This window comes from Nannospalax galili, unplaced genomic scaffold (assembly GCF_000622305.1).
Source record: "Nannospalax galili isolate Female #2095 unplaced genomic scaffold, S.galili_v1.0 scaffold222, whole genome shotgun sequence".
In the NCBI taxonomy this organism is placed as follows: Eukaryota; Metazoa; Chordata; class Mammalia; order Rodentia; family Spalacidae; genus Nannospalax; species Nannospalax galili.
The window spans coordinates 974,584-991,456 of NW_008348213.1; the positions used below are offsets into that span (position 1 = coordinate 974,584).

At 36.9% G+C, this 16,873-nt stretch overlaps 1 protein-coding gene across 1 annotated transcript; it reads left to right on the forward strand.

Moving 5' to 3' along the window:
• Positions 1–367: 367 nt before the first annotated feature.
• Yipf5 (Yip1 domain family member 5) lies at positions 368–14,414 on the forward strand. The gene is made up of 6 exons (XM_008844908.3): positions 368–525; positions 1,019–1,138; positions 8,451–8,623; positions 10,363–10,508; positions 11,813–11,994; positions 13,473–14,414. Exons 2-6 carry the CDS (start codon positions 1,029–1,031, stop codon positions 13,633–13,635), a joined length of 774 nt encoding a protein of 257 aa, XP_008843130.1. The 5' UTR covers positions 368–525; positions 1,019–1,028; the 3' UTR covers positions 13,636–14,414.
• Positions 14,415–16,873: the final 2,459 nt, after the last annotated feature.

Consider the following 16,873-nt stretch of genomic DNA (forward strand, 5'->3'; position numbering starts at 1 on the left):
GCTAAAAGAATGAACTTAGTCCCACAAAAAAGTCATTAGGTTTTATAAACATATCATATATATGTTTGTAATAGATGTAAAGTCCTTAGAGCGGCGCCTGAATCTGTGAGTCTAAAGAAATCCAGGTTCTGCAGTATGGGGCCCACAAAGCACCTCGGTCGCGTTCACCGCAGCCCTTCCATTTCCCTCAGGGCGCGGAGTCACTACTGCGCCTGCGCCTTCCCGCCTCCGCCAAACCCCTCCGGAAGCACTTTCCCTCTTCCCCATTGGCCAGTCACAGAACCAGTTGTCACCAGAACGCCGTTGTAAATCCCGCCCCCAGGCGCAACACACCTCATGACCAACGAAACAGGACCGGGCATAGCCTACTAACACGCCTGCGCAGGCGGGCGTGACCCGGAAGCAGTTCTTTGGCCTGTGACACGTAGCAACGGAGCTGGTGAAGGACTGGAACTGAGTTTCGGGCGTTATTTGGGGCCCCCGGAGCCGCCGCCGCCTCCGCCGTTTCTGTTGCCTGCGTGTCCGGTGAGTGTCCCAGACCGTGACACGCCTTCGGCTCTGCCCGCTGCCTTCCGGCGCGGTGCGGTGCGGTGGTCTTTCAGCCCAGACCCTCGCTCCCTTTCCAGACCCTGTGCGGACGCGGCCCCTACCGCTCAGGCGCGACCCTGTACGGGTCCTGCAGTTCCCTGACAGGCCTCGAGCGGCTCTTGAAAGGAGCCACCGTGTTGCCTGCTGTGAAGCCCTGTCCCCAGGTGGGCAGTCACCGGGCTACTAAAGTTCTAGGTCGCTTGGAAGCCACTCGTCCCATGTCCTCGCCCGACCGCAGCCTAGCAGCATCCTGAGGTCTCAGGGTCTTGTGGGACCTCCCTCCGTCATTCCCCCTCCCGGACCAGCCTCAGGTGCTGAGCCCTCAGAAGGATTTTCTGCCCTCTGAGGGTATTTGCTTCAGCAGAGGACCACAAACAGGCTAAGTAGGATCTCGGTTGTAAAGCTGTTTGCCATCTCTCTTCTGTTGCAGATCATTTGCAATGTCAGGCTTTGATAACTTAAACTCGGGTTTCTACCAGACAAGCTACAGCATCGATGACCAATCTCAGCAATCCTATGATTATGGAGGAAGTGGAGGACCCTACAGCAAGTAACTTTTCAACTTTGACAAGTCATTCAGTCTGTATTTTAAGGAACCATGTATTTAGAATACTTGGTTTTGCCTAAAAATGAATGTATGAATATGTTCCTCTACAGGAATGTGATTTTTTTTTCTTAAAAAAATGTGGGGGGGCATTTTTCTTGGTCTAGAGAGATGTGACACTTTGAGTTTGAAGGGATTATCCTATTTAAAGTTTGGTTATCTTTTCATAGCTTATTTGGTAGTTAAGTCAGTCCAACTTTCAAACTTCATCAAAGAATGTTCACCTTAGCAACACAGTTTAAAAATGTAAGCTCCCCACTATCAGGTCATTTTCATATGGCAATTGATAATCATTTTTATTATTCCTCATATGGAAGAATTATGGTCAGTGTCACAGAAGTTACCCGTTGTAGGTTGAAGAAGAGAGTTTAGAGCCTTTGGGCTCTGAACTGTTAAAAACAACATAATCTTTCTGTAATAGCTGGTTTTGGGGTATGTCAGTCAAAAGCGTTCAACCATTCTCTTCTAGGACATCATATCTTTAGTCTCTTAGAACCTAGAGATAAATCTTGCTGATGTCTAGTTGAATGAAGTGTCCTGTGCTTACACTTTTTTAGATGGTCTTGGACCCCTTTGATAATGTTATAGACACGATGGGCCTGTGTTCCAGAAATGCATGCATATACTCAATACCCATATAAATATGCAGATAACTTCATATAGTTCACGCATTATCTGTTGTATTGAATTCAGATCTCATGAAGACTCTTGGGATGAGAGCAAAGGAAAGTTATGAATCTCCTCAATCTGAGAAACATGCAGTAGTAGAATGTGTTTATATTAATATATATGAATGAAAGTTCCAAAGTTGGTTTTGAAGGAAATTCACGCTTTGATCATTTGAATCTGCTTAGTTTGAGGCATGTATATTCCTTCTCACTTAACTTGTTGAATAAAAGTAAAAATAACCTCTATGAATTGGTTTTTCTGTTATTCTGTTTAGTTTTCACTTATATATGGGTGAGAATTTACCTCTTTTGATCAATTTATTGGACAGAATGAGAAAAATCATACTGAGAGATTTCCTTTAAAATAATATACTTATCAAAATACATATTTTTAATGAGTACTGTGTGTACTTGAGAGCAAGTAAATGTAAGTGGTCAGGATCCATCTGGAAAATCCCTAAAGCAGCTGGAGTTTGAAGAGCTTGATACTCTATGGCAGCCTGCTTTTAATCAAATTATCTTTAGACTGCAATTTCCCAGATAGCTCTCTTTCTGATGTTCTATCCTGACCAGGTTTGTGTAACTTAAGCATGTGACTTGTCCTCTCATTATACTTTACAGTCATCTAATTTTGCTCTTCTGTATTGCACACAGTAGTTGTGTGGATACTCTGTTGCTGAGTAGTATCACAATTTTCACCCTTAACTAAATCATATACTAATAAGCCTTCCTTCAGTACTAGTGAACATGTTTTATTTGAGATACTTCAATAACCAGAACTGCCAGCCAGCAAAATGGTTTATAACTTAAACTTGAGAAAACAAAAAGCATGATGTATTAGCAGTACATAATAATAAATAATAATGTGTGTATCTAAGTTTCATTAAAAATTGGATTTGTTTGCTTTTGTATGTACCTAAAGTACATCTGTCACCTAATTATATTTTAAATGCCCATCTAAGCTTACTAATTAGTATTTTGTTTGCTTTGCTAACTCATTAACAAAAATCAGCTGATAACTTTTAGCTCTGTTAGCGAAAAATCATGATTCAGATAGTTGAATACCTGGCTTGTCTACCTGTTTGACTTACTAGCCTTATCTAAATTTGCCTTTGAGGTTTCCTCTTCCTGATACTTCACGTTACCATATTTTATAGATCCACAGTATTTTCTAGATATGCTTCTAAAATATTTAGCAATATCCATGCTTGTTTTTTAAGATACTGAGAGCAGATACAATTCTCCCTTTGACTTACCTGATAATATCTTTATGGAACCCCAGCGGATTTTATGTACATTAAAGTAAACAATAGTAAGACAACGTGTGTTACAAGGCTTGTCTTTATTGTGATAAAAAGTGCTGATTGATTTAGGATGGACCACTCTACTTTGCCCACTATGAAAGTGTTGGTGTAAAAATCATGTATGCTATAACACAGTTTGGTTTACAACCAAGAGTGAGTCTTCAGGTTTTTCTGCACAGGTCCTGCCAGGAAAGGGAAATAAAGTTCAGTGGTATTGTCTTTTTCACTTGTATCTTAGAGATAGAATGATTATTCTACCTTTGAAATGGTCTTGTTGCAGTATCTCTCTCCTTTATGTGAAACATAGATCCTAATCAGTGATACTGCGTGCTGTAGGCTTTATAGGATTCTTATGATTTTTCAGGGATCCTCTTAAGTTCAAAAATAGTTTTTGTAACAATACCAAGGTATTCTGTGCCCTTTTAAGTGTGTTAACATTTGTACTTATGTTGCAAAGATGTTTGGTAAAACTGATAGTACCTGAGTGTGAATTTAGGAACTAGCAGTGTATTTGTCATCATTGGGAGAAAGTAATAAACCATTTTCATCCAAAGATTCCATTAATGGAGGAGTAAGAAACATAATTTTTTGTTAACTCTTGACTATTTAGTACATATTTCTTTAATATTCGGTGTGACAAAGTGGGAAACAGTCGCAAAACACTTCTTGGATACTGAAAATACAGTCTCTCTAAGCAGATACATGTGCTGCTACGTTGGAAACTGAACCATTTGGTTTTTCATGGAGACCGTTTTTATTTGAAATAACCTACAAACTACAGTTAGTCAGGCATGAGTATTTGGCAGATACTTTTTCAACAATAAGTAAACCTGTCATTTCAAGGAAAACAACTCATGGCATTTGTCTCTAATAGTCAATTTCAAATTTTCAGGCAAAACCAAGGATTTTGGTTAAACCTGTATTTATCATCATGGAATTACTAGTTTCCTAGCAATTAAACATTTTTTCCTAGTGAGATTAGGGATATGAACAAATGTGATTTTCTAATATTTGAAATTAAATTTATCAAATTTATTAAATTTTGAAAGATTATATAAACAGTTTTCTTAAGTGACAGACAAATAATGCCATAAAACTATATGTGGGTAAATGGATCCATTCAAAGTGCAAGAAATATAAGCAGATTTTAATGTCACTAAGGCATGAAAAGTATTGATGCTGCTTCAAGTTCTGTGTTGCAGATTGAATTTTTTAAATATTTTTTTATTTTTATTATGTGTATGCTTGTATTGCCTGCATGTAGGTAAGTGCACCCATGTCGTGCAATGGCCACAGAGGACAGAAGAAGCTGTCGGATCCCCTGGGACTGGAGTTATGGACAGTTGTTAGCTGCGATGTGGGTGCTGGGATTTGAACCCGGGTTTCTGCAAGAACAACCAGTGTTCTTAACCGCTGAGCCATCTCTCCAGCCATACAGATTGAATTTTTACAAACTACCCCTTGTTTGGAGTTGAAATGTAGCATCAAAAAATAAAATAATATGAAAGGATATTATAATAACTCAATTTTACAATCATGTCTTTAACTGCTTCAGCTAAAATAATATATCCTAACAGCTTGAATGCAGAAGCACATGAACAGAATCTAGCTTATATAATGTGATTTTCTTAGTAATTTTCTTATAGTTTTGTCATAAAAACTTTATGCTAAAATTAAGTATAATGTTGCTTTCAATGATGTAATAGATATTTTAAACATTTAATTTCTTTTATGGCAAATACTGATAGTTAATAACTTGCATAAACTACTTTGGGATTTTCAGTAGATTTTAAGAATATAAAGTGGACCAAAGAGTTTTATAACTGCAACTATACTAGTTTCTGGTTTTCTGTTATATCCCTCACTCCCTCCATTTTCTGCCTTCTTCTCCATCCTATGAATAAAATATAATCTGTTTAAACATCTTGTGGAAACCTCTACATGAGCATTTTCGTGAAATCAGGAAGGGAGAATTGTTATCCTAGCTCAGCCCGCTGATCCTGCTGAGGGTTGGGGTTCTTGTGTGAATGGGTGTGTACGTAAAGAAGAAATCAGCATATATGCATACCAGAAAATCTGGGAAAATGCATATATACAGATCATTTTGCAACAGTCTATGGAAAGGAGGATTTTATTAGTGTATTATGGGTTGGCAATTGGAGTCAACCCAGCCACCATTATAGGCAAATTATTTTAACCTAAATTTCATTTGTATAGTGAAAAAGACAGTAATATCCTATTTTGTAGGGTTGTAGTAAGAATATGAGACAGTTTGCATTAAACATGAAATAGTGCTTTCTACATAGTAACTTCAAAAGGGTGTCTTTGGCATTTCAGTAGTTACATATACTTACATATTTCATAGCTTGTTTTAGAATTAGCCAATTAGAATTATTTTTTTTATTCTTTGAAAGTGTCCTACACTTACACAGTGTATTTTGATCATGTTCACTCAATGCTGCCTCCCTCCAACTCCTTGTAGTAACCCCCCCTAAGTCCAGTTATTGGTGCCCCGTTACAGGTGTATGACCATCCACTGGGGCATGAGCAACCCACCAGTGGCCACATCCCCCAAAAGAGTATGACTCTCCCTCAGCAGCCATCAACCAATAGTTCCTACAGGGGCCTCGTGGCCTCTTCCCCCTCCATGCTGGAATTTTTGACTACTTGGTCTTGTGCAGGCTTGTTGAGGTAACCACAGCTACTGTGTGTGTGTCGATATGTGAGACAGCATGTCATGTCTAGAAATCAGCATTTAACAGCTGTCCTCACTATCTCCTAACTCTTACATTCATCTATCCCTTCTTTCTATCCCTTCTGCAAAGTTCTCTGAGCCTTGAATGGTGGAGGTTGAAACAGATAACCCACCCATAGTTGAGCAGCCAGTTATTTATACTTGGCAGTTTGACCAGCAATGAGTCCCTGCATTAACCACGATCCACTGCAAAAATAAGTTTCTCTGACCAGAGTTGATTTGTGAATATGAACATATTTAGAATGCAGTTTGCAGCATGACCATTTAGCACAATATCAGCAGTACAGCTTATGATCTTACATTAGGGCTTTTGACCAGGTTTACAGGACCAAGCATGAAGTCCTTCCTGTGGAGCAGGCCTCATACCAATCAGAAAGCCAGTGGTTACCCCCATAACTTTCATGCCTCTATTCCACTAGTGGGCATATCTTGCCAATAAGTTAGTATTAGAGTATTAATTAATTTCATTAAATAATGTTGCCCAGCATGTATAAAGGTACAAAAGTTTGTATGAAAACTCGGTCCTCTGTGTCACTGTTTCCAGGTTCCTTTACCTAGCACCAACCAGGTTTTGAAGTTTCTTGTGTATTCTCCAGAGCTATGCTAAGCGATGAAAAAGTGTGTTTGAATGCATGTGTTTTTCTTAAAAGCATATAATATATGGTATTTTGAACATTATTCCTTTTCTCCAAAATTTCTTTTTTAAAAACTTTTATTTGTATTTTATGTGTTTGAGTGTTATGCCTGTATGTATGTAAGTATGCCCATGTCCTGCTGTGCACATGGAGGGTAGAAGAGGATATTGAATCCTCTGAAACTGGAGTTATGGATAGTTGTTAGCTGACATGTGGGTGCTGGGAATTGAACCTAGGTCCTTTGCAAGAACAGCCAGTGCTCTTAACCACTGAGCCATCTCTCCAGCCCCAACCTACTGAGTATTTCTTGATTTTTTTTCCTTACATATACATAAAACTGAAGTCTTTTTAGCAGGTACATGATAATTTATTCTATGTACAGATCACATATTTGCTTACAGCTATTTTTATTTTTGCAATTGCAATAATAACAATGAGTTCTGTATTGAATAGCAAAAAACATATTATGTAAGCATGGATTTTGCTAGTGCAGTAATTCTTAAAAATCACATTAAAGTCTCTAAAAGGACTATGTGTAACTGAATATTCACCATAGCTTTGATTTTTTTTTATTTGACATGTTAAATTACTTTAAAAATTATTTTATTTTTAAAATCTTAATGGATATCATTAGACTTTGTATTTTAATTTCGTGTTTATTACTATATAACTAGATTATCCCACTGATACACAAGTGATATTTTCCTAGACTATGGTAAAATGGGTATTTAAAGATAGGGTTTCAATACATTTCCATTCCCTCTTTGTCACTAAAGTAGCCATGGAATGCATTCTTCCTATAAAGGCAGAATTTGCTATACTGTAAATCTAACAAGACAGGAAGTATGCAGTCACTTTGAAAAAAAATTAAAGCACCATTAAAATACAAGGTCTACAAATAATGTTTTGTTATATTCAGAATAAGCTTGTTTGTTTTTTTTTCTTTCCACACTGTGGTTTGAAATTGATGTTTCTTAAAAGAGTTTAAGAGTGCTAAAGAGGTTTCCTCACTTGTAAAATATACCATACTGTGAAGAGTAAGGAAGAATTAGGACTCCATAGTTATCCAAATTTCAGTACGAAACTTATGTAACATGTAGCATAAAGCCTGCCACCCTAAGCTTTTATTTATCATCTGTAGCATACATTTATTTCATAAAATACTGTATTATTATGTGCTACCAACATGGGAAGAAATAGTCAAGACTTAATTTTTATTTGTTGGTCTCCTGATTTTTAAGTGTGGTTGCTTAACTGTTTAAATGCTACACATGTAAATATGTCAACAGGAAGATTCTCTGTAACAACAGATGCTTTTCACATTTTCACCTTGAAAATCTTAGTAATGATTTCAACCACCCTTTATATGATAGATATAGAATAGTGCATATCTAAGAATTACATGACTGATAATTCTTTGACTGTTACGCTGGTTGGTTTTTGTCAACTTGAGACAAACTAGAAATACTTAGGAAGAAGGAATTTTCTCTATCAGATTGGTCTTGGCCATGTCTGCAAGGCATTTTCTTGATTGCTAATTAACGTGCGAGGGCCCAGCCCACTGTGAGCAGTGCCATTCCTAGGCAGGTAGGCCTGGGTTGTATAAAAAAAGGTAACTGAGAAAGCCAGGGGATGCAACCTGGCAAGCAGTGTTCTTCCATGGTCTCTGCTACAGCTCCTGCCTCCAGGTTCCTGCCCCTACATTCCTTTGTGGTAGACTATGGTATGGAAGTGTAAGGCAAATAAACCCTTTCTTCCCTAACCTGGTTTTGGTCAGTGTTTTATCACAGCAACAGAAAGCAAACTAAGAGCTGTCAAGTAAAAAATTAAGAATTTAGGGATATCAACTCTCAGGTGGTTGAAATACTGAGTACTACAGCTTACTTTGGTTTATAGGCAATATGCTGGCTATGACTACTCGCAGCAAGGACGATTTGTCCCTGCAGACATGATGCAGCCACGGCAGCCGTACACTGGGCAGATTTACCAGCCAACTCAGTCCTATGCTGCAGCTCCACCTCAGCCGTTCTTTGGAAACAGCTTTGAGGAGGAGCCACCTCTACTAGAAGGTAGGATACAATAGTACATTTTGGACACGCTCTGCCTGAAACACGTGAGGTTACAATTGTTTTAGATTTTGAAGTTATCTGAATTTTGGAATATTTTCATAGACTTCAGTGGTTCAACATCTTTATTCTGAAAACCTGAAATCTGAAATGCTACAAAACCCAAAGCTTTATTTATTTAATTTAAGATAAGTGTCTTGCTGTTTAGCCCAGACTGCCCTCAAACACGCAATAGTCCTACCTCAGCCTTACAAGTGCTGGAATTATAAGTGTGGGCCACCACACCTGGCTTAAAACATTTTAAATAATATGTTGGTGTTCAAAAGTTTTGAATTTCAGAGCATTTCAGACTTTGGATTTTGAGATTAGTCACACTCAGCCTGTACTTTGTAGTATCCAGCTGCTAAGTGAAAAAAATCCCAATTTGCAGATATTGTCCTTTCTTTTAAAATAACAATCTTGGGGCTGGAGAGATGGCTCAGCAGTTAAGAATACTGACTGTCAGCAGTTAAGAACACTGACTGTTCTTGCAGAAGACCCAGGTTCAAATCCCAGCACCCACATGGCATCTAACAACTGTCCGTAACTCCAGTCCCAGGGGATCTGACAACCTTTTCTGTCCTCCGCGGGCATTGCAAGACACGGGTGCACTTACCTACATGCAGGCAATACATGCATACACATACAATAAAAATGATAAATAAAATATTTTTAAAAATAATAAAATAATCTCATAGAAAACATAGTTTAATAAATATCTTATTTAGGCTGGAGCTTATATGAAATGACATTGGACCATAAAGGACTATGTCTTTGAAAAGGTGATAATAAAATATGTCATTATGATCATTGACTTTTATTTCAAATTATTAAGTAAATTCTTCTAGTGGAATAACTGAAAGAAAGCAGCATAATATTCATAATTCTACATGGAAACTCACATAACTGTTGACATTACTTAGAAAACGTGGTTTGCAAATTGTATTCCAGAAATCCGAATCTATATGCATAGAGCCATAATTATATATAATTTTATGGAACCCCTGATTATTCTTGAAGCTCCAGGTAAAGAATCCCTTACTATTACTTGTCCATATGTTCTTTCACTATGCATCTGAGATGACAGATGTGTCTGTTTCGTCCTATCCATACCCTTTTCCAACATCAAAGAAGAAGTTAGATATTTTCAGAGCACCATCATGTAGCTTGGCATTGAGGCCTCACTAAAATATTATTAGTACTTCATTGAATACTGCTATGTCCTATTACATTGCCATTTAATTTTGTCTCCTGTTCCAGCATAGATTCAGGGAAATTAAATATCACAAATCCTAAAATTGATACCTGTAGTTTCCATTACAGAAAACTATTCAACTAATTGTCTGTCATTGGAGTAATGGACTTAAAAGAAATTCTTAATGCTATATTAAACAAAAATGCAGGAGAAATTTGTGAATGTAGACCTCATGAAGTGGTAAGCGATTTAGAGGGAGAAGCACTGTTTCTCTCTGTGCATTTACACATGTACTTATCCAAAGATGACATCCAGGATATTCTCTGTAGAAGGAAGCACCAGTTCAGAAATGAGTGTTCATGGCAGTTCATTTTTTATTTTGCTTATCCTCCTTTATGATTAAATATGTTTAAGGAAATTAATTGAAGTTCATATGGTCATAAAACAGTGAATCAGTTTTTAAACCATTTTTATATTATTATGTGTCCTTATTTTCTCTTTCTCTTAGAGCTAGGTATAAATTTTGACCACATCTGGCAAAAAACACTAACTGTGCTACATCCATTAAAAGTAGCAGATGGCAGCATCATGAATGAAACAGACTTAGCAGGACCTATGGTTTTTTGCCTTGCCTTTGGAGCCACATTGTTACTGGTAAGGTTTTGAGTCACCTGTCAGGGTAAGATTAAAAGAACACTTTAACATTTTGGAGAGACTGTTGATACCTGAAGTCTTTGATGTTTTAGATAGTATTGAGTTGCTTGAATTTATACCTATTGGTCACTTTCCCATCAGTAGTATTGGACAACATATTTAAAAAATAATTTATTGAGCCAGGCATATAGGAACATACCTGTAGTCTGAGCCCTTGGGAGGCTGAAGCAGGAAGATTGTGAATTCCAGGCCAGCCTGCACTACCTGATGAGATCATACCTATTTCCAAAAAAGTAAATGAAAATTGAAAGTAGTCCAGTTATTAAGGGGGGAAAAAATCAGAATTTCTTATTTTTGAGAATTTTTTTTTACTCAGTGCACGTTTTCTAAGGAGATAGTGATTCTCTTTTATTTTCTTGTTTGGACCCTGTGCTAGTTTCATCTCATTGTAGTCCATCATTGCAGGGGCTGTCAGGGCAGCAGGAACTGGAAACAACTAGGTGACATAATATCTCAACCAAGGGAGAGAGAAATGAGTACATGCTGCCTACTGCTCATCTCACTTTCTCTGCTCTTGGGGGTTTTTTTTGAGACAGGATCTCAAAGTACACTGGCTGTTCATACAGGAGACCTGAGTTTAGTTTGGTTCTGAGCACGTACATATCCACTAACAACCATCTGTACCTCCAGTTCCAGAGGATCCAATGTCATCTTCTGGCCTCTGTGGGCATTGCACACATGGTTGCACGTACATGCAGGAAAAACAGTCATACACATACAAAATAAAAATAAATACAATTTTTTAAAAAAGAAATTATATATATACACACACACACACACACACACACACACACACACTAATGAGAATAAGTTACTTTGCTGCACATTAGATGGAATTGGGTGCTTTCAAGAGATATTAGCAAGTATCCAAACATTCAGAGTGGTTTTTCATCTTACCTTTGTAGTTTATTTGCTTTTATAATCAGCGAAAATTCTTTTCAGAAATACACTATTTCCGGTTATTGGAGCATGATTTTTCTCCCTTTATGTTCAGTTCTATAGTAGCATCAAACACTACTAGGAAATACAACAAAATATATATCAGGAACTAATACATTACACTCAAGAAAGGTATAAAGACCAGCTTTGTCTTTTTCCCCCTTTGTGAAGAATACCTGCTTCTGTAGATCTTGATGCTTAAATATTCTTAAATTGAATATTTTCTGCATCAAGCATTTTGGGTAAAATAAGGCCCAGATGACTTATTTCTTGCACTTTAACCTATTTTCTTTCTTTACCCATAGGCTGGCAAAATCCAGTTTGGCTATGTGTATGGGATCAGTGCAATTGGATGTCTAGGAATGTTTTGCTTATTGAATTTAATGAGTATGACAGGTGTTTCATTTGGTTGTGTGGCAAGTGTTCTGGGGTACTGCCTCCTTCCCATGATCCTGCTTTCCAGCTTCGCAGTGATATTTTCTTTACAGTAAGTACTGATCTTAAACTTGGGATTTACTTAGCCATTTCTCTGTGGTGGGATTTAGTTAACCTTCAGTTTGAGATAAATTCCTGATTAAGCAAATACATTGTGCTTCTGTGCTGTGTGCGTTTTGGGTGATGACCAATGAAAGCGGTAATGAGTTTCAGAATGTTTCAGACAATGTCAATTTTACCTTTGATCAAGAGTTTTATTAGTTTTGTGTTTACTGATGTCGTAGCAATAATAGTCTGACAATTGTGATTGTTAAATAATACATGGAAAAATTCAAGTCAGTGTTAAAATTGTTTTCCCCCTCATAAACCAATCATATCAGATTTCTTGAAGCAATTGGGCTTGTTAAACATGTATGAATAATGAACACGTATTCTTTCTGACAGCTTTATAACTGAGAGTGCAACGTTTTTTTTTAGAAGTTATGTCTGCATGTTCCCAAATATACTTGAAAGTAGCTTTAAGTATGTGTGATTTTTAAATGATTTTTTAGGTTAGATTAAAAAAGAAGAGTGTATACGTCTGATGACGTTCCTTGTGGCCAGTGTGCCATTTCTGTCTAGTTGAAGCACCTCACTGTGGCTGGCTCTAGACGCTAGCAATAATTAGGCTTTTTATACATAGAAAGTTTCACTTAGAAATTTAAAATGCTAGGGCTGGACTGCCATTAAGAGCACATATTGGTCTCAGAGAGGACTCACACTAGACCTCTTGTAACTGTAACTCGATCAGATTTCCTCTGGTATCTGCAGGCACCTCACTCATGTTCACATACCTGCATGCAGGCACACACACACACACACACGATTTTAAAAAAAATAATTATTTTAATAAGAAAAAATGCAAGTGTAGGAAAAGGAGACGTGCCAACTCTTTAAACATTTGGCAAAATAATGGTTTTATAATCTCCTTTTGGACAAAAAAATGTTTGTGTTTTAGTAAAGAAACTGTTTCACTCTTGTTAAAAGTTATTTGTCTGTTTGAATTTTATAGGAAGTTTTGTTGTAGTTGTTATTTTTACTGAAACAGTATATCTTAGCCAGGAAAATGTTTCCTCCCGGGGACATTGGGAGATGAGTAAGGCGATTTTGGTGTCATAGCTGTGGGTAACAGGGTTGCTGATCTTTTGTTGGTAGAGGGAAGCCTGTGAGGCTGCTGAGCATCCTAACTGCTCAGAGCACTAACCCTTGGACAAACACTTCCAGCCCAAGTGCCAGTAGTGCCACAGCTGGGAAAATTTGTATTTTAAAAGAGCAAAACTGTTACAAATGTTATAAACTGTTACAGAGCTGTTTGCCACATAAAATGATCCAAAATTCTTGAATTCACTCTGCAAGTACATTTTTGCATTTGAAAAAATAGTCTTGTTTCTTCATATGATTTTTAAAATGCCTTGCCTTTTAATAGAGTATTTTTGCATAACCTAATGTACCTAATTTTGCCCCCCCCCCTTTTTTTTTTTCCTGTTGCAGAGGAATGGTGGGAATCCTTCTCACTGCTGGGATTATTGGATGGTGTAGTTTTTCTGCTTCCAAGATTTTCATTTCTGCCCTAGCCATGGATGGACAGCAACTTTTAGTAGCATATCCTTGTGCTTTGTTGTATGGAGTCTTTGCCCTAATTTCCGTGTTTTGAACTGAATTTTTCTGGGATGTGGATATCAGTGGGCCAGATTCACAAAAAGGACCTAAAACTCGTAAAATTGGACCAGCAAAGTACAGCGGCACAATTCATGCTGAGTTCCAGTAGACTTGAAGCAATGAAGTAAATGTGTCTCCTGTTCATCTTTATAGTACAGTTGAAAGCTGTATGGAATTACCTGCAGTGCCACTAGCTTTAAGAACTTGTGCTCATACAGATAAGAAATGCTATTTCTTTCCTGATCCTGCAAGAGTTGGAAACAACCCTTACAAATCATATAATGTTTTTGATAGATTTTTATTAACTGGAAAACCAACCGCAAAGCTGATAATCTTTCTTAAGAACAACCCAGTTATAGTAAAGAAGAAACAAGACTTACTGCAGAAATATTTTTCCAAGGAATTAGGAATGAAAAACTACCCATATCCTCAAGTGGGCTGAAGTAAAACAAAGTAAAAAATCCCAATGCAGAGTTTTCTGAGTTTGCAGTTCAAAAGTCTGACATTCCCGTAAATGATCTTATAAAACTTCAGCTGCAATTTGGAGATAAGCAGCTTACAGTCTACCTTAGATATGGAATGTGAGCAGCTGTTTAGATCCTGATGTTAACTAAATCTCAAAGACCACATCCATACTTAATTCTGTCTCCACATCTTCCAGAAGAAAGAAAGTCACTAACTTTTTTTGAGAAAAATATTTAAAATTTCACAATTTCAGTATTGCAGTTATCAATGTATAGTGCATTTGATGCTTATTAAATTTTTCCCAATTAACTGTGTTATTGAGTTTATTTCATTAAACCATGCTCTCATTTGGGTTGGATTCTGACTTCCAGTTTAAACCTAATTTCAAAAATGTAAGTCATCTAAGTGTAAAATCAGAAAAAGACTAAATGAGAAATAATTTACTTTGACAACATTACTTCAATGTTTTAAATTCACTTGGTTTGTATTGTTATACTCTCCTGCCAAAACCCCTGTAGGAAAATACTGTGTCTGGTGTTGTGGATTGTTGGCTGTTAAACTGCCTGCAGCTTCTGGACAGGGTTTCATAACAGGTACAAGAAAGGCATGGGATGGAGAAGAAAATGCTTCCCTTTTAAAGAGGAGACTTGCAGCCTAAAGAAATCCCAAACTAATGTATTTAATGGTTCCTTTTTTAGAGCAAGTTTTCAAGCATAAAATGAGCATCACGTAAACAAGTTTTTCTTTATTCTTTATATGCTGGATATACACTAATCAGTTTGGAGCTAGGTTTTCAAACAGCAAATTGCTTTAGAAAAGTATTTGTACTCTTTGGGTATACTTTTCCTTTTTTCTGCTTTCTTTGCCTGTTTTTTGCTCTTCAGGGGACGAGTGAGTGAGATAACCTGTCACGTAGCCCAGGCTTGCTTTGAACTCCTGGTTTTCCTGCCTCTTTTAAGTGCTTGAATTACAGGTATGCCCAGCACTGAATTTTTCAATTCATTCTATATAGTTCTTGTTAAGGCAAATATGTAAATGCTTTCTGTTAATATGCATCCTTTTTTTGTTGTTGTTCTATTGTTTGTTTTGTTCTGTTTTGTTTTGTCTTATTGAGACAGTTTCCCTGTAGCCCCAGCTGGCCTGGGACTCACTGTTTAGAGCAGGCTGGCCTCAGTCTCACCAAGAGCTACCTGCCTCTGCCTCCTGAGTGCTGGGATCTAAGGTATGTGCTACCACGCCCAACAATATGTGACTAGTACGATAAACAGGATAGACAATGCTTAAGGAATTTAATTCTCTCATATTTGGTTATATTTAACCCATTGTCAACAAAATTTCCCCTGATAAATTAAGTTTTCTTATAATTTGATGCTTCCCCTCAAAATAATTTTGTAAGTATGTAATCTTAATACAAAGGGCATTGTTAAATTCAAATATGCTCCAAAGTTAAGGTCAGTTACCTTATATGTTAAAATTGTGCACTTTTGTTTATAGTACTTATTATCTCTTTAGAAGGAAGCTTCAGTACCAAAATTATATGGTCTTCCCCTATACAGATAGAAAATGTAGAGTTCAGAGTCTATATAGGATACTCTTAGCCATAGAAAATGGTAAAAATTGAGACCATATCTGGAGATCTTTCCTCCCAAGTCAAATACAGCATATCTAATGTACTAACTGACAAATTGCTGTTCTTATCCTGTGGGAGAAAGGAGTGTGTGTGACAAGTGTTTGCTTTTCATAAAGTAGGGACTCCCATTGTACAGCTGTTTGAACTCACAAATGAAGCATGCTTACCACAGTATCACTGAACTTCCTTTAAATACAACCTAGAGCAACCATACCCAAGTAAAGCTCCAAATTAAATCTATCTTTTCCAAATGGTCACTCACTTCTTTTGCGATGTCATACCAACTCTGAACTACTAGTTACTACATGATGTCCTTTTCTATAAATTCCAGGTTTTTTCAGCAATTTTAATTTCTCCAACAGTTTACTGATATGTTTGCTTTAAACACCAAACTTCAGAAATGAAACATTTAAAATCAAGGAAAAACACACATACTTTTCTCCTAAGTACTTTCATAGTTATACAAATTCATAGGAGTCCTTTTCTTTCCAAAATATATTAGGATTGGGCTTGAGAAAGAGTAACAGTAAGAAGATACCAAGTTTTATTGGAAATGCTCTAAGGAAGAATTGGCTCCTGGTGCTTTTCAGGTGTAGATGAGAATGGCCTGTCGTTAGCTAACCTCCACACATGTCAAGCAGTCTAAATAAAGCCTGACTTCACCTCCATACTACAGGCAACTATTTCCTTTATGCTACTCATGAAGACTTCATTTTTCTATACCATAAAAGTTATTGAACTTAGAATTGTACTGCATTTCTATTACTTGGATTTCAGTAAGTTGCTTTGTTAATAATTACTACCCTTCGTATAACTGGGCAGTAGGCAAATTGAAATTTTAGTTATTAAACTATTGATTTCTAAAGGTTGGCAAAGTACTTAGTCAAAAATATAATTATTAACAAATGGCTCAGAATGGTCACCAAAAATACCTGAAAGATGAAAACTGGAAGGGGGAGCGCAGATTTCACATCCCAGGTGGAAATACTTCTAGTGCATTAAGTTCCCACTCTATTTAATGAAGAACATTATCTGCTGATGGAGCACAATGTCCTATGTTTGTGCAAATTAATTAAAGTGATTATTTGTTTAAATGAGGACTAATTAAAAACAGAACTGTTCTCCTATTTTAAAAGCA

What these genes read in the sequence shown, in the direction of transcription:
- Yipf5 (XM_008844908.3), top strand. Translation starts at nt 1,029, where the DNA reads ATGTCAGGCTTTGATAACTTAAACTCGGGTTTCTACCAGACAAGCTAC. An exon ending in AGTGGAGGACCCTACAGCAA is followed by an intron (nt 1,139 to 8,450) that starts GTAACTTTTCAA and finishes TTTGGTTTATAG; the next exon opens with GCAATATGCTGGCTATGACT. An exon ending in GGAGCCACCTCTACTAGAAG is followed by an intron (nt 8,624 to 10,362) that starts GTAGGATACAAT and finishes TCTTTCTCTTAG; the next exon opens with AGCTAGGTATAAATTTTGAC.